Below are 20940 nucleotides of genomic sequence, written 5' to 3' on the forward strand. Positions count from 1 at the left end.
AATATGAAAGGTGACAATGGGTCTGGCAAATGGACCACTCTAAAAAAAAAAAAGGTACAACCCTAAAGTACAAAAGCTAAAAGGTACATCTTTGAACCTTATTTACCCCTAAATGGTACATATTAGTACCTTAAAGGCACATATTAGTAGTTTAGAAGTACATATGGTATTAATACCTTAAAAGTACATATTAGTACCTTTTGAAAGGGTTCCACTCCAGCTACAGTGGACAGCCGCATGGCTAGTTGTAGGAATGCAATGATCCTGCGTTAATATGAATATAGACAATGGAGTGATATTAGAGCTCTTCTTCACTTATGATTGCTGTGAAAAACCCAAAAAAAATTCAGAATATAGCAGTTGGTAAGTGGAGTAAATGACTAGTTGATTAGTCAATTGTACACATTTTAAAACAGTGTTCACACAGGATGTATGTTTTTCTATTTCAAAACACCTAAACAAAGCCCAACATAAAAAAGGCAGGGGGACACAGGGTGAATTTGCAAAACCTATTTTTAACTTGGCATGGTGTTTTAACAAGGTTCCTGTAGCTCAAACAGCAGAGCATGGTGCTATAGCATCAGCAAGGACATGTGTTTGATTCCTTGGGAATGCATGAACTGGTAAAATGTACACCTTGAATGCAATGTAATTCACTTTGTATTACAGTGTTTGCCAAATTCATAACTGTAATATAAATGCTAAAATGACAAAGACAGATATTAGATAAGCCTATAGATAGATACTCAACTAATATCAACTACACAGAAAAATAACAGACTTTGCTCACAGAAGATGACTTGAAGTTTGACAATAATTATACTGTAAGTACAGATCTTTCGGTTTCATTTTAAAACTGAAGACTAGAGCAGAGTTGAGAGGGCAAATATTTCCTTTCAGATCCAAATAACAAAAATACATACAACACAAAAATGAAGTGATGTTTATTCAGAACAAATTATGATGTTAATAATAATACATTAACTAATTGAAATCCCTTCTAGCTTCACCAACAACCTACAGATAGACATAAAGCAAACTAGTGTGGAGGTCAAAGAAGAGAGCTTATGGTGTCATGTGGACAGAGATGGACTTTGCGCAGGTGGAGGTCTACTCATGGGTGGATGCTCTGACTCTGGCTACAAAAAAATCTCTGCTTTAATGAACAGCTGGGTCACCAACGCTTGGCTCTTTCATATTTCTTAATGATAATAATCATTAAAGCCTAAGCATGTTTCCCCAAAGTCGGCGGAGTTAGCAGACACTGGCAGGCAATGCTGCCATTAAGAAGCGAGAAGAGGAGTCTTCATCAGAGAAGTTCAGATGCTCAAAGAAAATGACTCTAATCACTAATGAGATCAAACTGCAATTAACACTTCATGCTCTTAATGATGGGAAATGCTGAGCATGCCATGCTGGTGAACCTTGAAAATGACTTTAAGTTCTAAATGATTTCCCAAATGAACATACACTTTTTCCACAGTAATGTTTTGTTCGGTGGAATGTTTGTCTAGAAACGTGTTTCAGAAGTGAATATGTTAAGATGAAAGATTACATTTATGCATTTAGCAGAAAGCGACTTACAGTGCATTCAGGCTAAACATTTTTATTTATTTTTTTACCAGCATGTGTGTTCCCTGGGAATCGAACCCATAACCTTTTGTACTGCTAACACAATGCTCTACCACTGAGCAACAGGTACACAAAAGTTATTATAACAATGAAGGCCTTTGGAAATTACAAGATCCAATATCTATATGCATATGTTTAAATTCAAGTATAAACCCAATCAAAACATTTATTGCAATAAAGAGGTGAAAGGTTTGAGCAATCATGTGAGCTATCAACAGACAGACAGACAGACAGACAGACAGACAGATAGATACATAGATAGATAGATAGATAGATAGATAGATAGATAGATAGATAGAAAGATAAAATCATGGTAGATGATTTTGCTAATTACCTAATTAATTTGGTTCTGTCAGGAACACTATCGTCAAATATAACTTACAATTAGCATACATTTTAGGTTGGGGGTATGGTTCTGTTCTGGGCAACACTCCCTGCCCATCCATGCAACCTTCATGGATAGGAGCAGGGAGAGCATAAATAACCCCCCAAAACAAACCATATGCTGAACGCCCCCCAAACCACATTCTGACAGCAATCTAACTGAAAAAGCCTTACGGAAGAAGAATGGCATCGAAGGGGTGCTCTTCTTTATAAGCAGCTCAGAAGAGTAGCAAGCCCCTTTAATGCAGTACCTGAAAAAGATTAAAGATTCAGAAAACCCACTAGAATTAGTTTGCCAGTTCTCAGCAAACACAGCGTACTGCAGCCGTAGAAGCAAGTAAATGAACTGGTTCAGAGATCACAGATTCTACCTGGCCTAAAGCTTTAGCATCTATTTAAAAACTCTATAAAAACACCTTAAATCAACTCAATAAATCAACTCATGAGTTTACAGGTTTGTAAGTCCTCAATCTGATAACCTGTGTGAGTATAGACAAAATTACTTACCAGTACACTCGATAGCTTTATGCAATAAGCATGTTGTTTGCTTAGACACAGCATGCTGCAGTGGTCAGAGAAACCTAAAGAAATAGCATTCCCAATAACCAGATGAGCCATAAGCAGCAAGCATATTTAAAAAACCATTAGATGGCCTTAAACAACAGCTTAAACATTAGCTTCTTGCTTTTGAAGTTTACCCGCATACCAGAACTTGCAGTAACAGCCAACAGCTTAAAGCAACAAGCAGGTCTAGCAACAAACATGATACTAACACTAGATAAGCCTTAACAAGCAAACAAAATCCCAATAGCTTTAAAGCAAAGACCTTTTGAATAGCATAGACTGGGGAAGCATGCCCTTCACAGATGAAGAGAAGCAGCGAAGGGGTGCTCTTCTTTAATAAGCAGCTGAGAAGAGCAGCATGCCCTATAGCAACTCATAATGTAATAACTGCTCAAAACGTAATAAAATCTTGAACTCATAATGTAATAATAATTTTTCAATGTAATAATTTTTCACATTATTTAATAGGTTATTGTATGAGCAATTTATTACATTACGAACACACTGTGGCATCTTATAATGCAATCACAGTTCAGAAGGTAATACCAGCACATAATTTAAAACAATTATGTTTACAATATCATAATTATCTTTCAATATAATACATTTGAGCACAAAACATAATCATAGTTTTATTAAAAGAAAATAAAGCTTATTAGGCTACATTGTAAACTTTTATTTTTTTTTATAAAAAGTTTACTAATTTTGTTATTATGACGTGCTTAATTTTTGAGATATAGGCCTGGTTTCACAGACAGGGCTTAGACTAAGCCAGGATTGGGCCATAGCTCAATTAGGACATTTGAGTAATTTTTATAAATGTGCCTTAGAAAAAAACATTACTGGTGTGCATTTTGAGACATACTTAAGGCACTGATATATTTTAAGGTCAGTCAGAGCAAGTTTCTTTCAGTTGACAGCTCAGACTTAGATTTTAGTCTGGTATTAGGCTTAAGCCTTGTCTGTGAAACCAGGGGAAAGTCATTTAAATGGTTGTTATAAAAACTTGTTTATATTCTACACAAATGTATAGTCCTAACATACTAAATTTTAGCAAAATGATTAGACGGTTTTATCTTCCTGAGATAAATGTCACGTAACTGACAAATTCTTCACAGGCTCTTATACTGATGATTTCCCGGTTTAAAACCACTTATTGGCACAGAAATGATGCGTGATTGTAAGTTGTACTTTATTTTTCAACATATCCTCTGATGCACATTCATGGTATAACTTGTATTAAAGTGAAGAATTGTTCATTTAGCCTGTGCTCCGTGCTGCCGTTGCCTGAGGCAGATAACGCTTTCTTTATACCTAGACTTTGGAAACTTTTATTTGTTTTTACAAAATTTGTTTATAAAAAATGACTTCAATTCAAAGGACAAAGAATTTAACTTGGAAAAACTAACTTGGCAGTGTTAAAAACTGCCAGGGCTGAGCATATCCACAAACTCATAGAAAATAATCAAAACAAGGTTTTTATTTAGCACAGTGGCTAGATTAACAAATAACCTTATGCCACCCAATCGAAATATTCCCTCACAGTTTTTGAATTAAAACAAGGCTCGCTGTGGTAAGTTTAACTGGGTAATGTTACTAGCATGTCAAAATACGACAGCATGCCTAGCAAACATGTTACTGAACAACTAGCCTTAAACAATGAGCAATATTTGACGATAGCATATTTGCCAACATAGCATTAGGCAATGAGAATAAAATAATACATTTAGCTTAGCTTTGTGAAGACATTCAGAGATGAAAAAAGGTGGAAAGCAGATCATGTGTAAAAGTGTTGTTGATGCAGTCACATTAGCACAACTTCAGTGATGAATTGCAGGCAAAGAGTCTATAGTCGCGTTTCCATTACCCTTCAAATTGCGCAAATTGAAAATGTCTAATGGAAACGCGTCAATTTTGCAAAAACACCCATATATCGCAAAAAAAAAGAAAAGAAGAAATATGCTTACATGAGGTGGTTTTTCAGGCAATGCGAAAAAGGAATAATTCACAAAACTGCTATGGAAACTTTTTTTTTTCCCATTAACAGATCAGATGGCATATGTAAAAAGTCATATGATCATTCCTCAATGTACTATAATCTCCAAGAAACCCTTCACATGTGGCTGTTTTCAAGTATAAGGGGCTTTCCCTGTCATTAATGCTTAGACTATTTATACTGCACACATCTGCAGTGTGTAACAGCTCCGAAATGGCCACCGAAGCTGATCGCGGCCACTCTAGTTAACACTTGTGTTTCCAGTCACGCAACTGCACATCCCAGAAGCTGCTCTCCACGCTGCTTCTGTCAAGATACACGCATACGCCTCCTTTGATTAAATATAATGGCTGGTATAGCCAAAATCCCATCAATATCCGTTGCCATGATTAATCCATGCCATGAAAAAAATTACGTTTTAGTCGGTTAATCGAAACACCGTCATTTCGCAATACTTTTTTATCGACATTTATAAAATATTGGCAAAGTTTTGCTCAAAATTGTAATGGAAACATGCCTTATGTCAATTGTGAGAAGCAGTGCTCGCTCAGGTCATATGCAAGTCTATTGGCTTATCAATCAATCTACGTGGCGTGTTTGCTTTCAAGTTCACAAACTTGAATCTGGTGAAATACTTTGTGGGAAACGAACCCGTGTCGCAAAATTCCTGATTGAACGCTTCCTATAGAGATGGAATTCACCATCTGATTAGCTCCTGAGCAAAGTGATAGCTGCTGAATAATGACTGAAAGGACCTTATAAAGGGAATTATGATTGGTGTCGTATTCCTACAGGTAGACGTGGATCAGCTGAGCATCAGCTGATGCAAGCTTGACTAACGTGACCTGCCAGAACTAACGCTACGCTCCATTTCTTTGTACTGGATTAGCTGGGTTGGTTTAATCTCACAGATCTGATGCTTTGACTTTTAATTGTCAACAATTAAAAATTAGAAAATTAGGATGACATTTTCAGGTAATTTTTTTTAACAATTTGTTAATTTTTTTTTGAAAATTTGTTAATGTGATATATATTAAAAACAGTATAATAATAATAAAATGTGTATAAATATGTCTGCTCAATAATAATAATAATATTAATAATAATAATAATAATAATAACACACATACACACAAACATTGGACATACCTTTCACGTCAACACATAAAAGATCTGAGCAACAGAAGCTTCCAGCTCCTTTTGTATCCCCCTCACTGTATTTCACACAAACCTTTGTCTTGTGAATACAGCTGTCAGTGTGGGCATATCACAGGCCATTATCTGCCCCATCCACATTCATTATTGAAGCTAATGATCTGTTGTCCTCCATGCACCTCAGTGAAGGAGGACTACATTAGAAATCTCTTAATGTAGAGCAATCTCTTAATTAGAAATTAGAAACATAAAAAATTAATCAAAGAAAGAGAATGTTTAAAGTTTGAGTCTTAAGGTGTGTGGGGAGGTTCAATGTGGGTAATGAAATGCTGATGGTCCTCTTTCAAGGGCATTTCAACACCAGCTACAACACTAGTCAGTTGAGCTTATTATTTTGCATACGGGCATTTCTTCAACTACATGCACTTTAAGCTCTATAAAAATTCAGAAACCTTTGAAGCAGTGTGCAAACTATGTATAATTACTGTATGTCCACAGTGTTCAATGGTGGAACTGATGATAATGATAATGTAAACTATATTAATTTTTTTTTTTTTACTAAAATGTATGACCCTTGTCTTTTAACACATTTAGAAAAAAAAAAAATATGCTTGGTTAAAATTATGCACGGCAAAAAAATATTTTAGTGACTGGGTTGTTTGATATTAACCTAATTGCTACTGCCAATACATCCACGGACATGCTGCTGTGAGCATGAAAGAAATACTGCTGCTGCACATATAACATGTATGAAATAACCTCCATATATAACATACATGAAATCACCCCATGGCAGATCTATATATATATATATATATATTGTAAATTGTATGAAATAACCTCCATATATATTTTTTCTTACAATACTGTACATATATGCATGTACAAACTGATATTGATGTTTGTTACAAGCCAACAAGTTCCAACTCAACTTGATAGAAAAAAAGCATTAGCATAAAAACAATCATAATAAAGACTAAGGTGCTGTAATAAACATTCTTGTATATCTTAATATAAAGCTCCACAGAGGATTCAGATGAAGTTTATCTCAACGTGTTGATTTATTTTATAGACAGGACAGTAATAAACCATGGTGCAGATTTGGCATGTATCTGAAGAACCTGAATCTTATTAGAACACTCTGGAACATTCCACAGGGTTCCATGACTGCAGCCAGAGGGCATCATGAAGGACTTCAATGAGAGAGTTCACTAATCAGCATCCTGTTCACCAGCACAGCCCAGGGGGACAAAAGCAATAAGAAAAACAAGAGAAACCAAACTGAGCCAAACTCCAGAAATGCCACAATCACAGAGACCCCTAAAAATTTACAGAATACATATCAAGCCATGTGTAACAGTTGCTGTGTGAGGAAAAAAAATACACTTCAGCACAGATTTCAAGAGAGTACTTATTATGGAAATAATATACTGTACTTTAAAAGAATATGAATGAATAAGAACTAAATGTAATGTTTTTGGACATGTTTGGTGCATGTTTACTATAGTAGATTTTTGTTAGTAAAAATGTATTATAGTTTAAATATTTAATGCAGTTAGCTGAAATTAAAATGTTGTATTAAGATAACACCACTGCTCTGTTTATCCACTTCTTCTTCTTTATTCAGAAGATTTTCTCCTTTCAGCATGACATCAGCCCACAGCGCTGCTTCACACAGAGTGGCCTGCTGGACAACAAATGTGCATCCTACACTGCTCCAAGCCTGCACCAACTGCTCTCTGCCATCCACCTCACCCACCTTCCTCTGGCTGGGCCGCCCAGGCCTTTCGCTCCCCGCTGTGCAACGTGAGTGGGATGGTGGAAATTGAGCGTGAGCCACTGTAATCAGCCACCCCCACCTCACTCCACATGCAGGATGCCCATGTGTGACCGTCCTTGAGAAAGTGGCCCACCAACTTGGCAAAAGCTTTAGAGGATGATGGAAATTTGCCCTCTTTCCTTTTGCCTGATCTCACATAATCAGAAATACCTTGGGGTTATGCTGACAAATCAAATGTTATTGGCTTGATTATGCAAGTAAGTCAAACCATCAGTCTCCTCATTGGCACAGAAGCCTTTCTACATCTTCAACAAAAGACTAACCAACTAAACAGCAAATCTGGATTTGGGCCTCAGGGCTCCTGTGGCCAAGACCAGTGCCTACTGTCAAGTTCACACCTACCTCCACCTCCTTACCCTATCTGACTGCCTTCTGGAAGATGTCTCTGTGGAAATCAGCAATATTAATGACCATTAATCAAATCTGCAAAGCACGCCTTTCTTCATTTACGAACCACAAGGCAAGGTTACAAGGACCTACTGGCTTTTGTGCTCATGTTTAATAGCATCCCATTCTCTACATATTTAGAGTTATCGATGGCAATAAAGCAGAGACATGTGCTTAGAAACAACACCCAGAAGAGCATAGTGGCTGCTCCATTACATATCCTAATAACACTGACAGCTGAGCGCAGATAACCCCCGGCCCCCTGTTGCACTGCACCTTTACAGATGGCCATTAACAGGAGAAAGTGTGCCCTTTTTCCAAGGGAAAAGATATTTAAAGCTTCTCAAATCAGGCCTTTGTTTTTTCTCTTTGCAGTTTTGGCACATGCAAGTTGAGTGGGAATTACAGTCCAGATTTACACAAACTCGTTGGGAGACTGCAATAGAACATGCTTCAGCAGAACCAATTGAAGATTGAAAGCTTCTATATCTATTGAAAAAAGGGAACATGCTTCTCTCAGCAGTTCAAGCAATTCTATCCTGACACATTTTCTTCCCATAAAACACACCAAATCATGAATAAGAATGAATAACAGTAAAGAACAGGATAGAAGATAACCGCATACTGTAGACCTTGACTAATTCTGTTAATTTCCTGACATAAAACATTCCACCCTGAAACTTCTCTGTTCTCTGTAACTTTCTTGCCAAACACTCAAACCGAATTTCACCGCATTTCAATCCTGCTTTAGCCTTGACTGTATACCAAAGACATATTCCAGTAATGTTATTAAAAGGTGTAATAAATAAAAAGATCCAAGTGGCAAACAAGTTACATGGTCACACTTGACAGCAATACCCCAAAATTGACATCGAACTGACAAATGTTTAGCCATTTCTAACAGATCCAATTAAAATAGTCTTACCTAGCATATGATTTGCCACGTGGATCTGAATGTCCCATTTACTGTAGAAGACCATCTGACACTTGATGCACTGGTAAGTCTTCTTCTAAAAAATGTGAGGGGGTGGGGGGATAGAAAACAGAAATCAATTGTTGGACAATGATGTTGAAACAAGAAAATACATGTCCTTTGTACTCTTGGATATGTCCCTTATATATATATTTTTTTTCACTCCTCTAGGTAACACTTTGTTTTGATGGTCCCCTGAGACCAACAAGCAGAGTTAGTTGACATGTAGTTGCAAAGTTACTTATAGTAAACTGAAGGTCTAAATGGGACCATCAAAATAAAGTGGATAAATAAAGTGTATTCCTCCTCTTTAATTATGTAAATGGTACTACCCAATAAAAACCTTTAGCAATAATAACTATCACTATTAATGTACTGATGGCAAATGTACTGAGCATGCACTGTATGATTGGTATAAGGCACATCTTACCTCGTCACTTTGGCTTGGGCTAACTCTTGACATGGGGGAGCCATCGGGGGTCCGAAACAGAGCAGCTTCTGGTGTTTGGTCTCTGTGCACTGTCTGCAGGTGTGCTTGAAGCTCTGCCTCTGACTCGAATTTAACATTGCAACTGGAACAGCGGGTCTTGGTAATGGAGGGTGATACTGATGAAGATGATGAGGAAGAACAAAGAGCCTTTCCCTTCACAGGACCAGGGCTAAGGCTCTCCCCTTGGGTCCATACAGCAACAGGACCCATTAAGGTTTGAGCCCCTTGATGCAACAGTTTCCCTCCATTTAGGGTAAAGCTCTTGCTACCAGCGGTATTGACACACAGCATGCAAAGACTATATGTCAAACCATTAATGTCAAGTTTTACCAAGTCCTGCTTAGAGTGGAACTCTTTAAGACATGCAGCACACTTGACGACATTCTGACTTTGACTGTGTTGAAATTCTGTGGCAGCTGAGCATGCAGTTGGTTGATTTGTGGAAGCCACTCCAGTCTTTTGCATGTGAAAGGTACCATGGATCTTGAGTTCTACAGTTGAGGTGACAGTCTGCATGCAAACCACACAGCGGAAGCCAGTCAAAGAATTGCGCAAATCTGGATGCATCTGACAATGCTCCAGGAAGTCTTCCTCACTTTGCAGAGGTAATTTGCAAATCCGACAGCTTCCAGTGTCCAGGCTTTTGCTGTGAGTGACCTTGTGTTCTGTAAGAGTAAGTAGGGAAGGGAAGCGCTCTCCACAAATGGGACACATGTAGTGTTTAACAGGTCCTAAGTGCGTTTGCATGTGCTCCCGAAGTCCTCCCTCTGAGAAGAATGTTCTAGAGCAGACGTTGCATTTGTGGTTTCCCTTGATCATTTCTGCCTTTCTTTTGTGCATAGCACTCTCTCCTGGTCGAATGTTATGATCACGAAGTTGGTGATTGGTTAGGAGGGACTCCATGGTATAAGATGCACCACAGATGTCACAGCTATACATGACCTCTGATGTATCAAAGTCTTCTTCGCTCCCATCTCGACTGTTATGAGACTCCCACGCTCCAGTGCCTCCGTGGCTGGTGGTCAGAAAGGCCTGTAAGTCTCCATCATCTTTGGCAACTGAATCACCGCTACCAGAAGTGGATCCATTGGTGTTGCAATTCTGGGTCTTTCCCTCAGACACACAGTGCTTTTCACAAAGGTGACGTTCTAGCAGATAAACAGCATGGAAGGCTTTGCAGCAAAAGTGACAATTGTACTTCTTGCTATGGGTGGTAATATGACACTGAAGCTCTACTTCTGTGCCAAAGGACTCACCACAAAAGATGCAACGGTGTGAGCAACCCTGATTTTCAAGGTGACTATGTTTGACATGCATTTGAAGGTCAGCCTCATGCCTGAAATCCCAGTTGCAAGAAGTACATCGGTATACCTTTTTCTCATTACTGTGCTTCACTGCAAGATGGAGTTGGGTTGACACTTTAGAGTCAAACACTTCCTGGCAAAGAGTACAGCGAAAAAACACAAAGGTGTGCATATCCAGTAGGTGCTTCTGCAAGTCATCCACGGATGTGAACTGCTTGTCACAGCTCTCACAAATGTAGTATGTGGACATGATGGTGAAATGAACTGTCACATGTTTCAGAAGAGATTCCTGGTTAGGAAAGTCCTTGTTGCACTGTGGACAGGTTAGCTGTGGCACAACACTATCAAGGTGGGTCTTTAGGTGTGTCTGGAAAAGGTCTAAGCTGGTATACTTAGCACCACACTGGTTACAAATGAACTCACTTGAACATAAAGAGGTGCTGTTCTGTTTGAATAATGAGGCCTGTTCTACAGAGACTGGAGATGATGGGCTGAGGACTCGCAGAGATCTTCTCCCATTGTTGATATAATTCAGAGCAAGAGGGATGTTCTTGTGGTTCTCTTTTATGTGCTTGTTAAGCTTTGTCACACTGTTAAAAATGGGGGAATTGGTACAGTAAGAGCAGGAGTAGATATCCACAATGGGATCTTTTGGAGTGACCGCTAAAGGAGAATCAAACTGCACGCTTCCAGAGTCACAATGAGTCTGTCTGACATGTTCTTCTAGAGTAGCCTCAGTTAAAAATCCCATAAAGCACTTGGGGCAAAAGAATGCATTGCTTTCTTTGGTGACTGGATTAGGAAAGCCATGGGAGCACCGTATGTGCTCTTGCAGAGCATTAAGATCTCCAAGCACCTCTGGGCAGAAATTGCACTGCAGCAGGTCATCGGACAGGTTAGCCAGTACAGCTGCAGGATCCTTAGTGTTGTGGATCTGTTTCAGGTGCTCGTTCAAATTACAAAGTGATGGAAGGATTTCCAGGCAAAATTGGCAAGTATGAGCCTGCTCTGGCTTGTCAGCATGTTTGGTCTTAAGATGAATCTGCAGCACAGCAAGGCTTGAGAAAACTTGTTTGTTGCAGTAAATGCAGCTGTATTCGATTTTTGGCTGTTTGGCAGATCGCCCATGCATGTTATTATGAGTGGCCCTCTTTCTTCTCCCGCGTGTCTTGGGCACTGTAGAAGCGGCTTCCACCATGGTTGAACTGTCAACAGAAAGATTAGAGTCTGGTGTAGTGCTTGAAACAGAAGTATAACCTACAGGAAATACAGAGGGGCTATTGCTGGACTCTGGGAGTTGGTGGATATCCATGTGAGTGTACAGCTCCTCTACAGTGGGGAATTGCTCAGAGCACACAGTGCATGTGTTGCTCTTTGTATCTCTCCCATGCACCTGATCGATGTGGCTCAGAAGTGCTCCTTCATCACCGAACGGCTCGTGGCAGTAGATGCACTGCAGACCAGGTTCAAGACTCCCTCCTACAGGAGAAGAGCACTCTGGGTGGCTTTCTGCAATGTGCTTCTGCAGTTCCTCAGGCATGTCGAAACCCTCCTCACAGCGGCTGCATTTGCGCGTCTCTTTCAACCTCCACTCTTTAGGGGACCTTGTATTCGCTCCATCTTTCCCACGTTCATGCACCTGCATGTGTCCGTGAAGTGAGTTGGTGGACAAGAACCCCCGGCGGCACACTGGGCATTTATGGGGCTTGTTGGCAGCATGCGTTTTCATATGGATCTTTAGATGGTCACTGCGTGAGAAAGCAGAGTCACAGTCTCCACAATGGTACTTTTTGTCACCAGTGTGAAGCTTGATGTGTCGGTCACGGCTGCGCTTGTGCTTGAACAAGCGACTGCAGTATGTGCAGCTGAAGGGAAGTTTATCTCTGTGACTCTGCTCGTGGCACGTAAGGAAGCTCAGGCGACTGAAGGATTTTGCACAAAACTGGCATGGGTAGGGTAGGCCTGCACCTCCTTCGTCCTCGCCGTATTCATAGTCATCGACATGGCCTGGAGAAGTGTGATCTTTACTAGATGGCGACGATGTAGGCCAAGAGCAGGATGGGTCATCTTCTATATCAGTTCCATCTGTCAAAAACACCCAGAAGATAAGACAGAATGCATTACCTTTTTGCTATTTGGTGGTACACAGATAAAACAAGATGTCTAACTTTATTTGTGAGACATCTCTCCGTTCAAAATTATAGTAGTTTTTGTGTGGTAGAGTTAGAACTCAAGGCAAGGTCCATTACACCATGTATTCCAATAATATTTCCTTGTGTACTAATAATTAAAGCTACTCTAATTATTTATTTTTTTCAGTCTTTCATGCTATATTGGTTCATGAGTTAAATATGTTTGTTTTTTTTTTTTGTCACCATTTCTTAAGCCAAAAAAAAAAAAAAAAATTCATTATGCATTAGTCAAAGACTTGTTTCAGGAAAATTAGCAGAGTATGTTGCAGAAAAAAAAAAAAAAAAAAAAAAAAATTTGAGATTAACTGATATTTCACTGACCCCTGCCTCACTGAAGCTGTGATGTTTTTGTTTAAACAAACAGCCGGTTGACCTGGGTGTCAATATGGGTAAAAAAATATATGTGTCCCATAAACTGCTCTTATTTGTATGCTATAATTTCTTTAATTCTGCTTTGAAACAATGTATATCTTGATGTGACCTGTAGAACTACACATGACTTTAACACAAAGTTCAGTCATGTATTTAATTATTTGCTCTGTGCATGAGTGGTTCTAACGCATTTGTGGAGATTTACTTGAAGTACATACCCAACAGAGTTTTAAATCAATTCAAAAGGTGACCAGCCACAGAAATTCCTTTACTTCAATATAAAAAAGGGCCAAGTTGGTCAACTAATCAACTAGTTAGCTGCTGGACGACAGTGAGGTCAACTATTAAGTTTGATATTTGTATATTAAACTCAGTTAATATTTGCTAATAGTCAGCGCTGGGAATGACTAAAACCAAAAGGTTTATTCTCTTTGCATTTAAAGCATCCACCACAGCCATCAATGCACCACTTCTTTACAGATTCTCCACCTTCAGCAATAAATTCCAAGACAATCACTGTCAGACTTGAAAATGCTTGGTGTGAAAAAGTAAGTACACCCCATGAAATATGTAGGTTAAATCACACACACATATTAGGACTTTATATTTTCTGGATTCTGGTGTTGATTTGTTATAGTGTGGTATCTACTCCCAGGTGTCTGTCAGAACAGACAAATGACCACTTTAAAATAGATGCAGTATAAAAAAAGCCTCAATCTGTTGGATGTTGTGCACTCACAATATTTCAGTCATGAACTTTTGCATGCGGATCAAGGGTCACCAAATGAGTTCAAGCTTACACTCAACAGCATTTTTCTGCATTCAGAACTGCATATAGAAAGATACAGTTTAACAAAATAAAAGGTCACTTCTATATTTTAGTTTATAATAAAAACATCTGATCAGGGGCCGGAAGGACATAATGTAACCTACAGTAATTGTACATGCCTTGCTTAAAACTAACTAGTTTTTCAGACAACCCATCAACCCAGTTTTTGTCTATAGCCCTTTAAATAATGGAGTGAATTGCCAACCAATAAACTGCCACGAGCTTTGCTGGGAAAGAGAAAAACAAGGGGAAATGGCAAGGATTTATGAGACATCTTCAAGCAACCTACTCACATATTCATGTCTCTTCCATTGTTTTTACCTCGGGATCTTCCACGGTAACATGCATTTATGAGCACCTTGGCAGCATATCTTCAGGAAACAGATAACAATGCAGGTTGACCTGCTGTTCCTCTAAACACACAGCTTTACGCAGCTCAGCCCAAGATACACATTCTGACTAATTCTGCCTGTCCTATTGACCACGCTGTTTGGAACATTCTGCACTAAAATATATATAAAATGCTCAGTTGCAATGTTAACACAGATGTAATACAATGAAATAACTAAGTAGACGTACTTCTGATCAACAGTCCAGTTGTGATTTAACACTTTCCAAGATCAATGTCAGGCTTGTCTAGTGCTAACAGACAAGAGTGTGAATACTGACTGATGGGATCAGAGTCAGGGCAAAATGAAAGCATGTTTTTGTCTCTTACTTGTCTTGTTTTTTCCTTCCTTCACTCAGACGAGAAATGTGCAGGACGCTAGCCGCCTGAGTAAATAAAAGCCAGAGTCTCATGGGTCCTCATCCCCGGCTCATGGCAGCGGCCTCTGTGTGCCTGCCAAAGGGGATGCTGGTCCTGAAAACCTACACCCTACAGCTGAGGGTCTGTCTTTGTTGGCCTGCCAAAGCCTTCCTGAGCATCGCTGTCCAACATCCTGCCACTTCTACAGAGGAAGACCTCCATCTTATGGGTTGACGTTGGTGCTGAATTTTTTTAAGCATACAGTGCGTGTAGCTCTCAAAGCAACCTCTCTACACAGCTGGAAACACTTTTGACATCAGCTTTATGAGTGCTTGGAAATGGAATAATGCATTTTAATAGTTCAGAACAGCTGCTGTTGCTCCATCCAACAATTAAACAAAGGTGCTCCTCCATGATATCATGCACATTTTCTGAGCTGATTGACAGTTAACAAACACTAAAAAAAGCAAAACTGTAAAATTAATTCTTATAAACTTATTATATTTTTAAACATAACAGCCTAGAATCATTTAAGGACCCTAACTCTAATGCACTGAAAAAAATTGTCATTTATTTAAAGTGCATTTTTATAATCGAAAATCAAACAGGTCTCTTTTTTCTCTCTCTTTTTTTTTTTTTTATTAGTACATAACAGAAAAGATGATGCAAACAGTAAAAAGACATCACAATGATAGTAAGTAAACTGAAACATTGACTAACAAAATGGTTTGTTTTATCTTTAGCTTTTTTTAACTTTTTATCTTTATCGAATATTGTACTTTCATATAGCTTTTGTTTATGGTGAAATTAAGTTGTAAAAATATATTATAAATATATTACGTTGACCTAAATTAAGTAACATTATGGTTTGTGTTTAAAGATAAAGATTTTTGTTGTTGTTGTTTGTTTTATTTTATAATAAATTATCTTTTTATGTATGAGTGTACATTCTTATCTTATGGAAAAAATATTTTTGATTAATATTGAATCTAAATTTACAGTAGAACCAAAAATGTAATTAAATATAATTTGAAACATACTAATAAATTTGTAACAAATTCAGTTCAGATGTAACAAGTTTTTTTTTTTTTTTTTTTCCTTTCCTTCTGTGTATAACGCATAAACAAGGAATAATAATGGCTTCTATGTAGATTAACCATTATAACATAAATTTGGTAATTATTTATTGCTGGTAAACAACTATGTCAAAAGATGTTGAATAATTACCAGATTGTCAAACATTTTCTTTCTGTTAAGATTTGGATGTTTAGCTAAAATGTAAACAGTGAACACTTCCTGAAGGCACAATGCACTGCAGATTACTAATATGCCCACTGGTGTGGTCACTCTAAAGAAGGAAGCAGACAGGAAGAAATTACATGAAAACATGTTAAAAGGGAAATGTCACTGTACAGAGGAAGATGTTATTGAGCTGTGAGGGTGATGATGAACAGTTTGTAAAAAAAAAAAAAAAAAATGCATGTACTGTAGGCCACAATACAAGTGCAAAGTTTAAAATATTAATAATTTTACATTTAAATGAATTGAAATTTTTAGGAGGATGCTTTATATTTCTCTGTATCCTTCCTGGCATCATGCAAAAGTTATGTATGAAGTCTAGACTGTATTTAAATGTGCTCAAATCAGTAGCAATATTACTTGAAATGTAAGGTTATAACATTCAAAAGGCTTCTTTAGCTGCATAATTCAGGAATATATTGATGCATTTCACTTGAAAGCTCAGCTAAAGACCTCCTCCTCATACCTCCATCCATCATCATTTCTAGCAGGCTACAGCTACGGCTGTTTAATCTTGTTTAGGAGGCCAGTTACTGACTCTTCAGCTATGATTGCATCATGTTGACCTAAATTCCCGGACCACTGAGAAAAACATAATCTAACCAAACATCAGTATAAAAGAGTTTGTTCCCATACCAGTACACCAGTAAAATAACTTCAATATATTTTCTACCCATTTTATGAGACCTGGATATGATTGCAGTTATGAAAGCTTTTGGCAATTGTAAAGTCTGTATCCTTAAATTTTTTTTGAAAAAAATAAAATGAACACACACGTTTTTTGTATGAGTTAATTGTTTTTTGAGTGAAATTTTTTGAAGTCATAATTTTTTTTTTTGAAGTTTGTTTGGACTAGCATTAATAAACTAAAATTTACTAAATGTAATTTCTATTGAAACCTGTATGTCATGTATTTCAATCAGTTTTCATAACACATTTGTAATGATTGACATTTAGTACAAATTTAGCAAATTAAAAATATAAAACTAATTAATACTTAATATTAATATAATACTTAATGTATTATTAAATATCACTAAATTATAATTTAAACACTTTACATATACTTTATTGTGTTAGTCAACACATCAAAATAAGTGTATTTCTTTAAAACATTACAAAAGGTTATTACAATTATTTAAAATGTACTTTAATGTAAAACTACAAGGTCACCTTTTCTCTTTAAGTACATTTAGGTGGGCTTTTATTTTATTAACACTATATTATCTGCAAATAGAGATTTTATTTTTAAATATATTTTTAAGATATGAAGTACATGAAAAAAGTAGTTATATCTGAATGAACTGGAATTATTCAAGTCAAAAATATGATTTAACATCACTGAACCAACCTACATAATTTAATTCAATTTTATGGGTTAAATCAGACAGAAATAGCTCTTTAAGGTAACAACTGGAGGTCACCACTACAAGTGCACATGCAACACAATAAAGCACACTTCTTTGTCACAAGGCTGCAGTGAGATCAGAGCTCTGGCGTCTGACGTCCATCACAGGAGAGCAGCAGCGAGTCTGTCCACGTTTACCCGTGTGCCCCCCACACACACTAAGACTTGGTCAGTGTCCCAGAAATCACAGCGCACAGGTGGACACCCAGAAAGACCGGACAAATGACAGATAGGGACGTGAAAACTAGGACAGTCACTCCTTCTGTTCTCCACATTTACCGTGCAGGAAAACATATTATATATATTATATATTGATCAAAACACATCTGCTTTCCTTCAATAAATGAAAAATATAATTTTGAAAGCTTGACGAAAGATTCTTCATAGTACAATCATGACATATGATGCAAATATCAAAATAAATATTTACAACTTTATACTAGGGCTGGGCAATACAGCCAAACAAGATTATCACAAAAAAAAAAAAAAAAATCTTTATTATGATATAAATATTTATCATGATATTAATCATGCAATTATTTTACCATTAATGGGGAAGAAAAATGCTTTCCACATCTGTTTTAGACTTTGATAATGAATATAAACATAACTTGTTTGTTCACAATTAAACTTCACAGAATAGCTGGGTTCCATGAAATCCATATGATTTTTTTTCCTAAATTCAGTGTTTTCTATTTTTATTTATTTATTTATTCTTTTATTTTTTGGATTCTGTTTTTTTTTTTATGGTTTCATACAAATTTATCATCAAAAATGGTGTCAAATGGACTAAATCAATAAATGTTAACAATTTAATCACTCTTTTAAAATGTATTCAAATAAAAATATAACTATTAAAAAAAATTATATATATAATTTATCATCAAAAATGGTGTCAAATGGACTATGTATATATACGTGTGTGTGTATATATATATATATATATATATATATATTATATATACATACATATATATACACATATATATATATATACACACATACACACATATATATACACACATACACACATATATATACACACATACACACATATATATACACATACACACACACACACATATATATATATATATATATATATATATATATATAGAGAGAGAGAGAGAGAGAGAGAGAGAGAGAGAGAGAGAGAGAGAGAGAGAGAGATAGATAGATAGATAGATAGATAGATAGATAAAGAATTATCATATATTTTATATTATTATTATTATTATTATTATTATTATTATTATACAATAGTAATATATGTCTATCATAATTTCTTTAATTTAATCCAAACTTTTATTTTGCCGGTTTGTCACAAAGATCTTGAGTTTCAGTGTGTGTTTGATGGTAGTTTTTTTTCTCAAATGAAATGGTATGAATCAGCTGAAGTCTTCATATATTGAGACGCAGCTGAAAACATAGTGAGAGTCACGTGTGTCTGAGTTTGCATAGTAAACAAAACTAGAGCACTCATTCACATAGAGACACGCAGAACATGCAGCCATATTTATTTCTGCTCTTAGATCAATCCATTTTGAGTAGAAATGTCCAGATTGCATCATCGTCATCAACATAAATTTTAACGCGATCTCAAAATGATTATTTATCGCGCAGCACTACTTAATCCTGACTTCATCTCTTGGCTTTATCATGGTTCATCAGAGTCTTTGTATCAGCTCTCTTCTGTGATATTCACCTCGTCCTCGAGCTCATCTCAGCGTGCAGCGCTCAGGGAGTGGAAGTGCTGTTGAGCAGGTCAGGTATGAGTGAGCAAACAGGAAGGTTACTCTGCCCGGGGCCTTGGCTGGGTCTCTGTCCCCCGCGGCCCACCGGGGGGGGAGCTCAATCTGTCCCCCAGCAGAGCCCGGCCCGGCCCGCTTCACTGATTCACCCACCCTGAGCGAGTGAGGCAGAGCGACAGCAACATACAACAGTTTGTGCTTGACTACAACCAAGACAGGCGGCCAAAAAAAAAAAAAAAAGCAGATGGATGAGCCAAACAAACTCCAACTGCTCATACCAGTTCATATGTCTGTTTCACACCAAACACATTTCTCAGCATGTCTTGTTTCCACAACTTCAAAATGGCAAACAGTGTGACAGCATTTATTGCTACCAGGAGCTCTAAGGGGGCCCGAGGGGCGCTAGTGACCCCGTGTCCATAAGTTTGCTCTGTTTAAGTTCTTGCAATAACAAATTATGTTCTGCTTAATATTCAACAATTCGAATGCTAGCACCACTTACACAGAAGTCAGTTTCAAACCAAGCAGCTTTCTAGTGGTCTCTTTCAGGGGTCTCCAAACTCGGGCCTGAAGTTTGGCTCCAACCCTAACTGAACACACCTGAACCAGCTAATCAAGATCTTACTAGGCATGCTAGAAATTTCCAGGCAGGTGTGTTGAGGTGCGTTGCAGCTAAACTCTGCAGGACACTGGCCATCCAGGACCAAGTTTGAAGACCCCTGGTCTATTTCTATTGTAAGTGTGACAGTCACAGTTTATATTATATGGTCGTGACTACCATGTACTCAACCAGTTGACACAATATACCTATTATGTACATGCGTATTGGTGCATTGAATTACATATTAAGTACTTGTAGTCAATTGACATGAAACTTATTAACCGTAAATGTAGGAATTTTCCAGAGCAGCATGCAGTTTAACAGAAAATCCAGAGTGTTGGAAGCATTTAATGTTAAGGCCACCTAATGTAAAGCATGATCAGTGTTGCTTCACTTTAAGAGCACAACTTCTCACATCATTAAAACCCCTGCCTGTATCTAAATCTGCTTCTTCTTGCATGCTTCTGACCACATATTAAAGAGATAGTTCACCCAAAAGTGAAAATTTGCCGAAAATGTTCTCAACTCTCAGGCCATCCATTCTGTAGAGTTTGTTTCTTCATGGGAACAGATTTGGAGAAATGCTTGTGGATTATTGTGAAGTTTTTATCAAGCTTTTTGTACTCTCATTCTGACGGCACCCATTCACTGCAGAACATCCATTGCTGAATTACAGCATTTATACATTTTCAGAAAATGTTAATTTTTTTGGGTGAACCATTCCTTGAACATTTCCCCCTCCAGTTAAAATGATAGGGAGCTGCACTTTAAACTCTAATGTCTGATTTGTTTTTAAATACTGTGAAATAATTTACAATTCGCTGTTGACTCCTAATGACAAAATAAGCCAACCACTTCCCATTAGATGAGAAAGAAGGTAAATGTCAAGTGATAATGCACAGAACTGCATAAATGGGAAGACAAAAAGTTCAAAAAGGACAATATCAAGTTTATTCAAGTTTCACACACCACATGTGAAAGGAGGGACAGAACGAAAACAAGTGTCAAGCGGGCA

The 20940-nt window shown here is 37.4% G+C and overlaps 1 protein-coding gene across 7 annotated transcripts in view; it reads right to left on the reverse strand.

Moving 5' to 3' along the window:
- LOC109108024 (zinc finger protein 521-like) overlaps positions 1 to 20940 on the reverse strand; it is a 76341-nt gene that overhangs the window by 29697 nt on the left and 25704 nt on the right. For 5 of the 7 annotated variants that reach the window (XM_042769265.1, XM_042769257.1, XM_042769223.1 and 2 more), the window contains 2 exons: positions 9362 to 12810; positions 8884 to 8968 (listed from right to left, as the gene is read on the reverse strand). In XM_042769265.1, coding sequence (XP_042625199.1) covers positions 8884 to 8968; positions 9362 to 12454 — 3178 coding nt within the window. In that variant the 5' untranslated portion in view covers positions 12455 to 12810. Of the gene's footprint in view, positions 1 to 6767; positions 6955 to 8883; positions 8969 to 9361; positions 12811 to 20940 lie in introns of those variants that run through there. The other 2 variants (XM_042769252.1, XM_042769240.1) reach the window with 2 other exon arrangements.

The sequence above is a fragment of the Cyprinus carpio genome, chromosome A2, assembly GCF_018340385.1.
Source record: "Cyprinus carpio isolate SPL01 chromosome A2, ASM1834038v1, whole genome shotgun sequence".
NCBI lineage: Eukaryota > Metazoa > Chordata > Actinopteri > Cypriniformes > Cyprinidae > Cyprinus > Cyprinus carpio.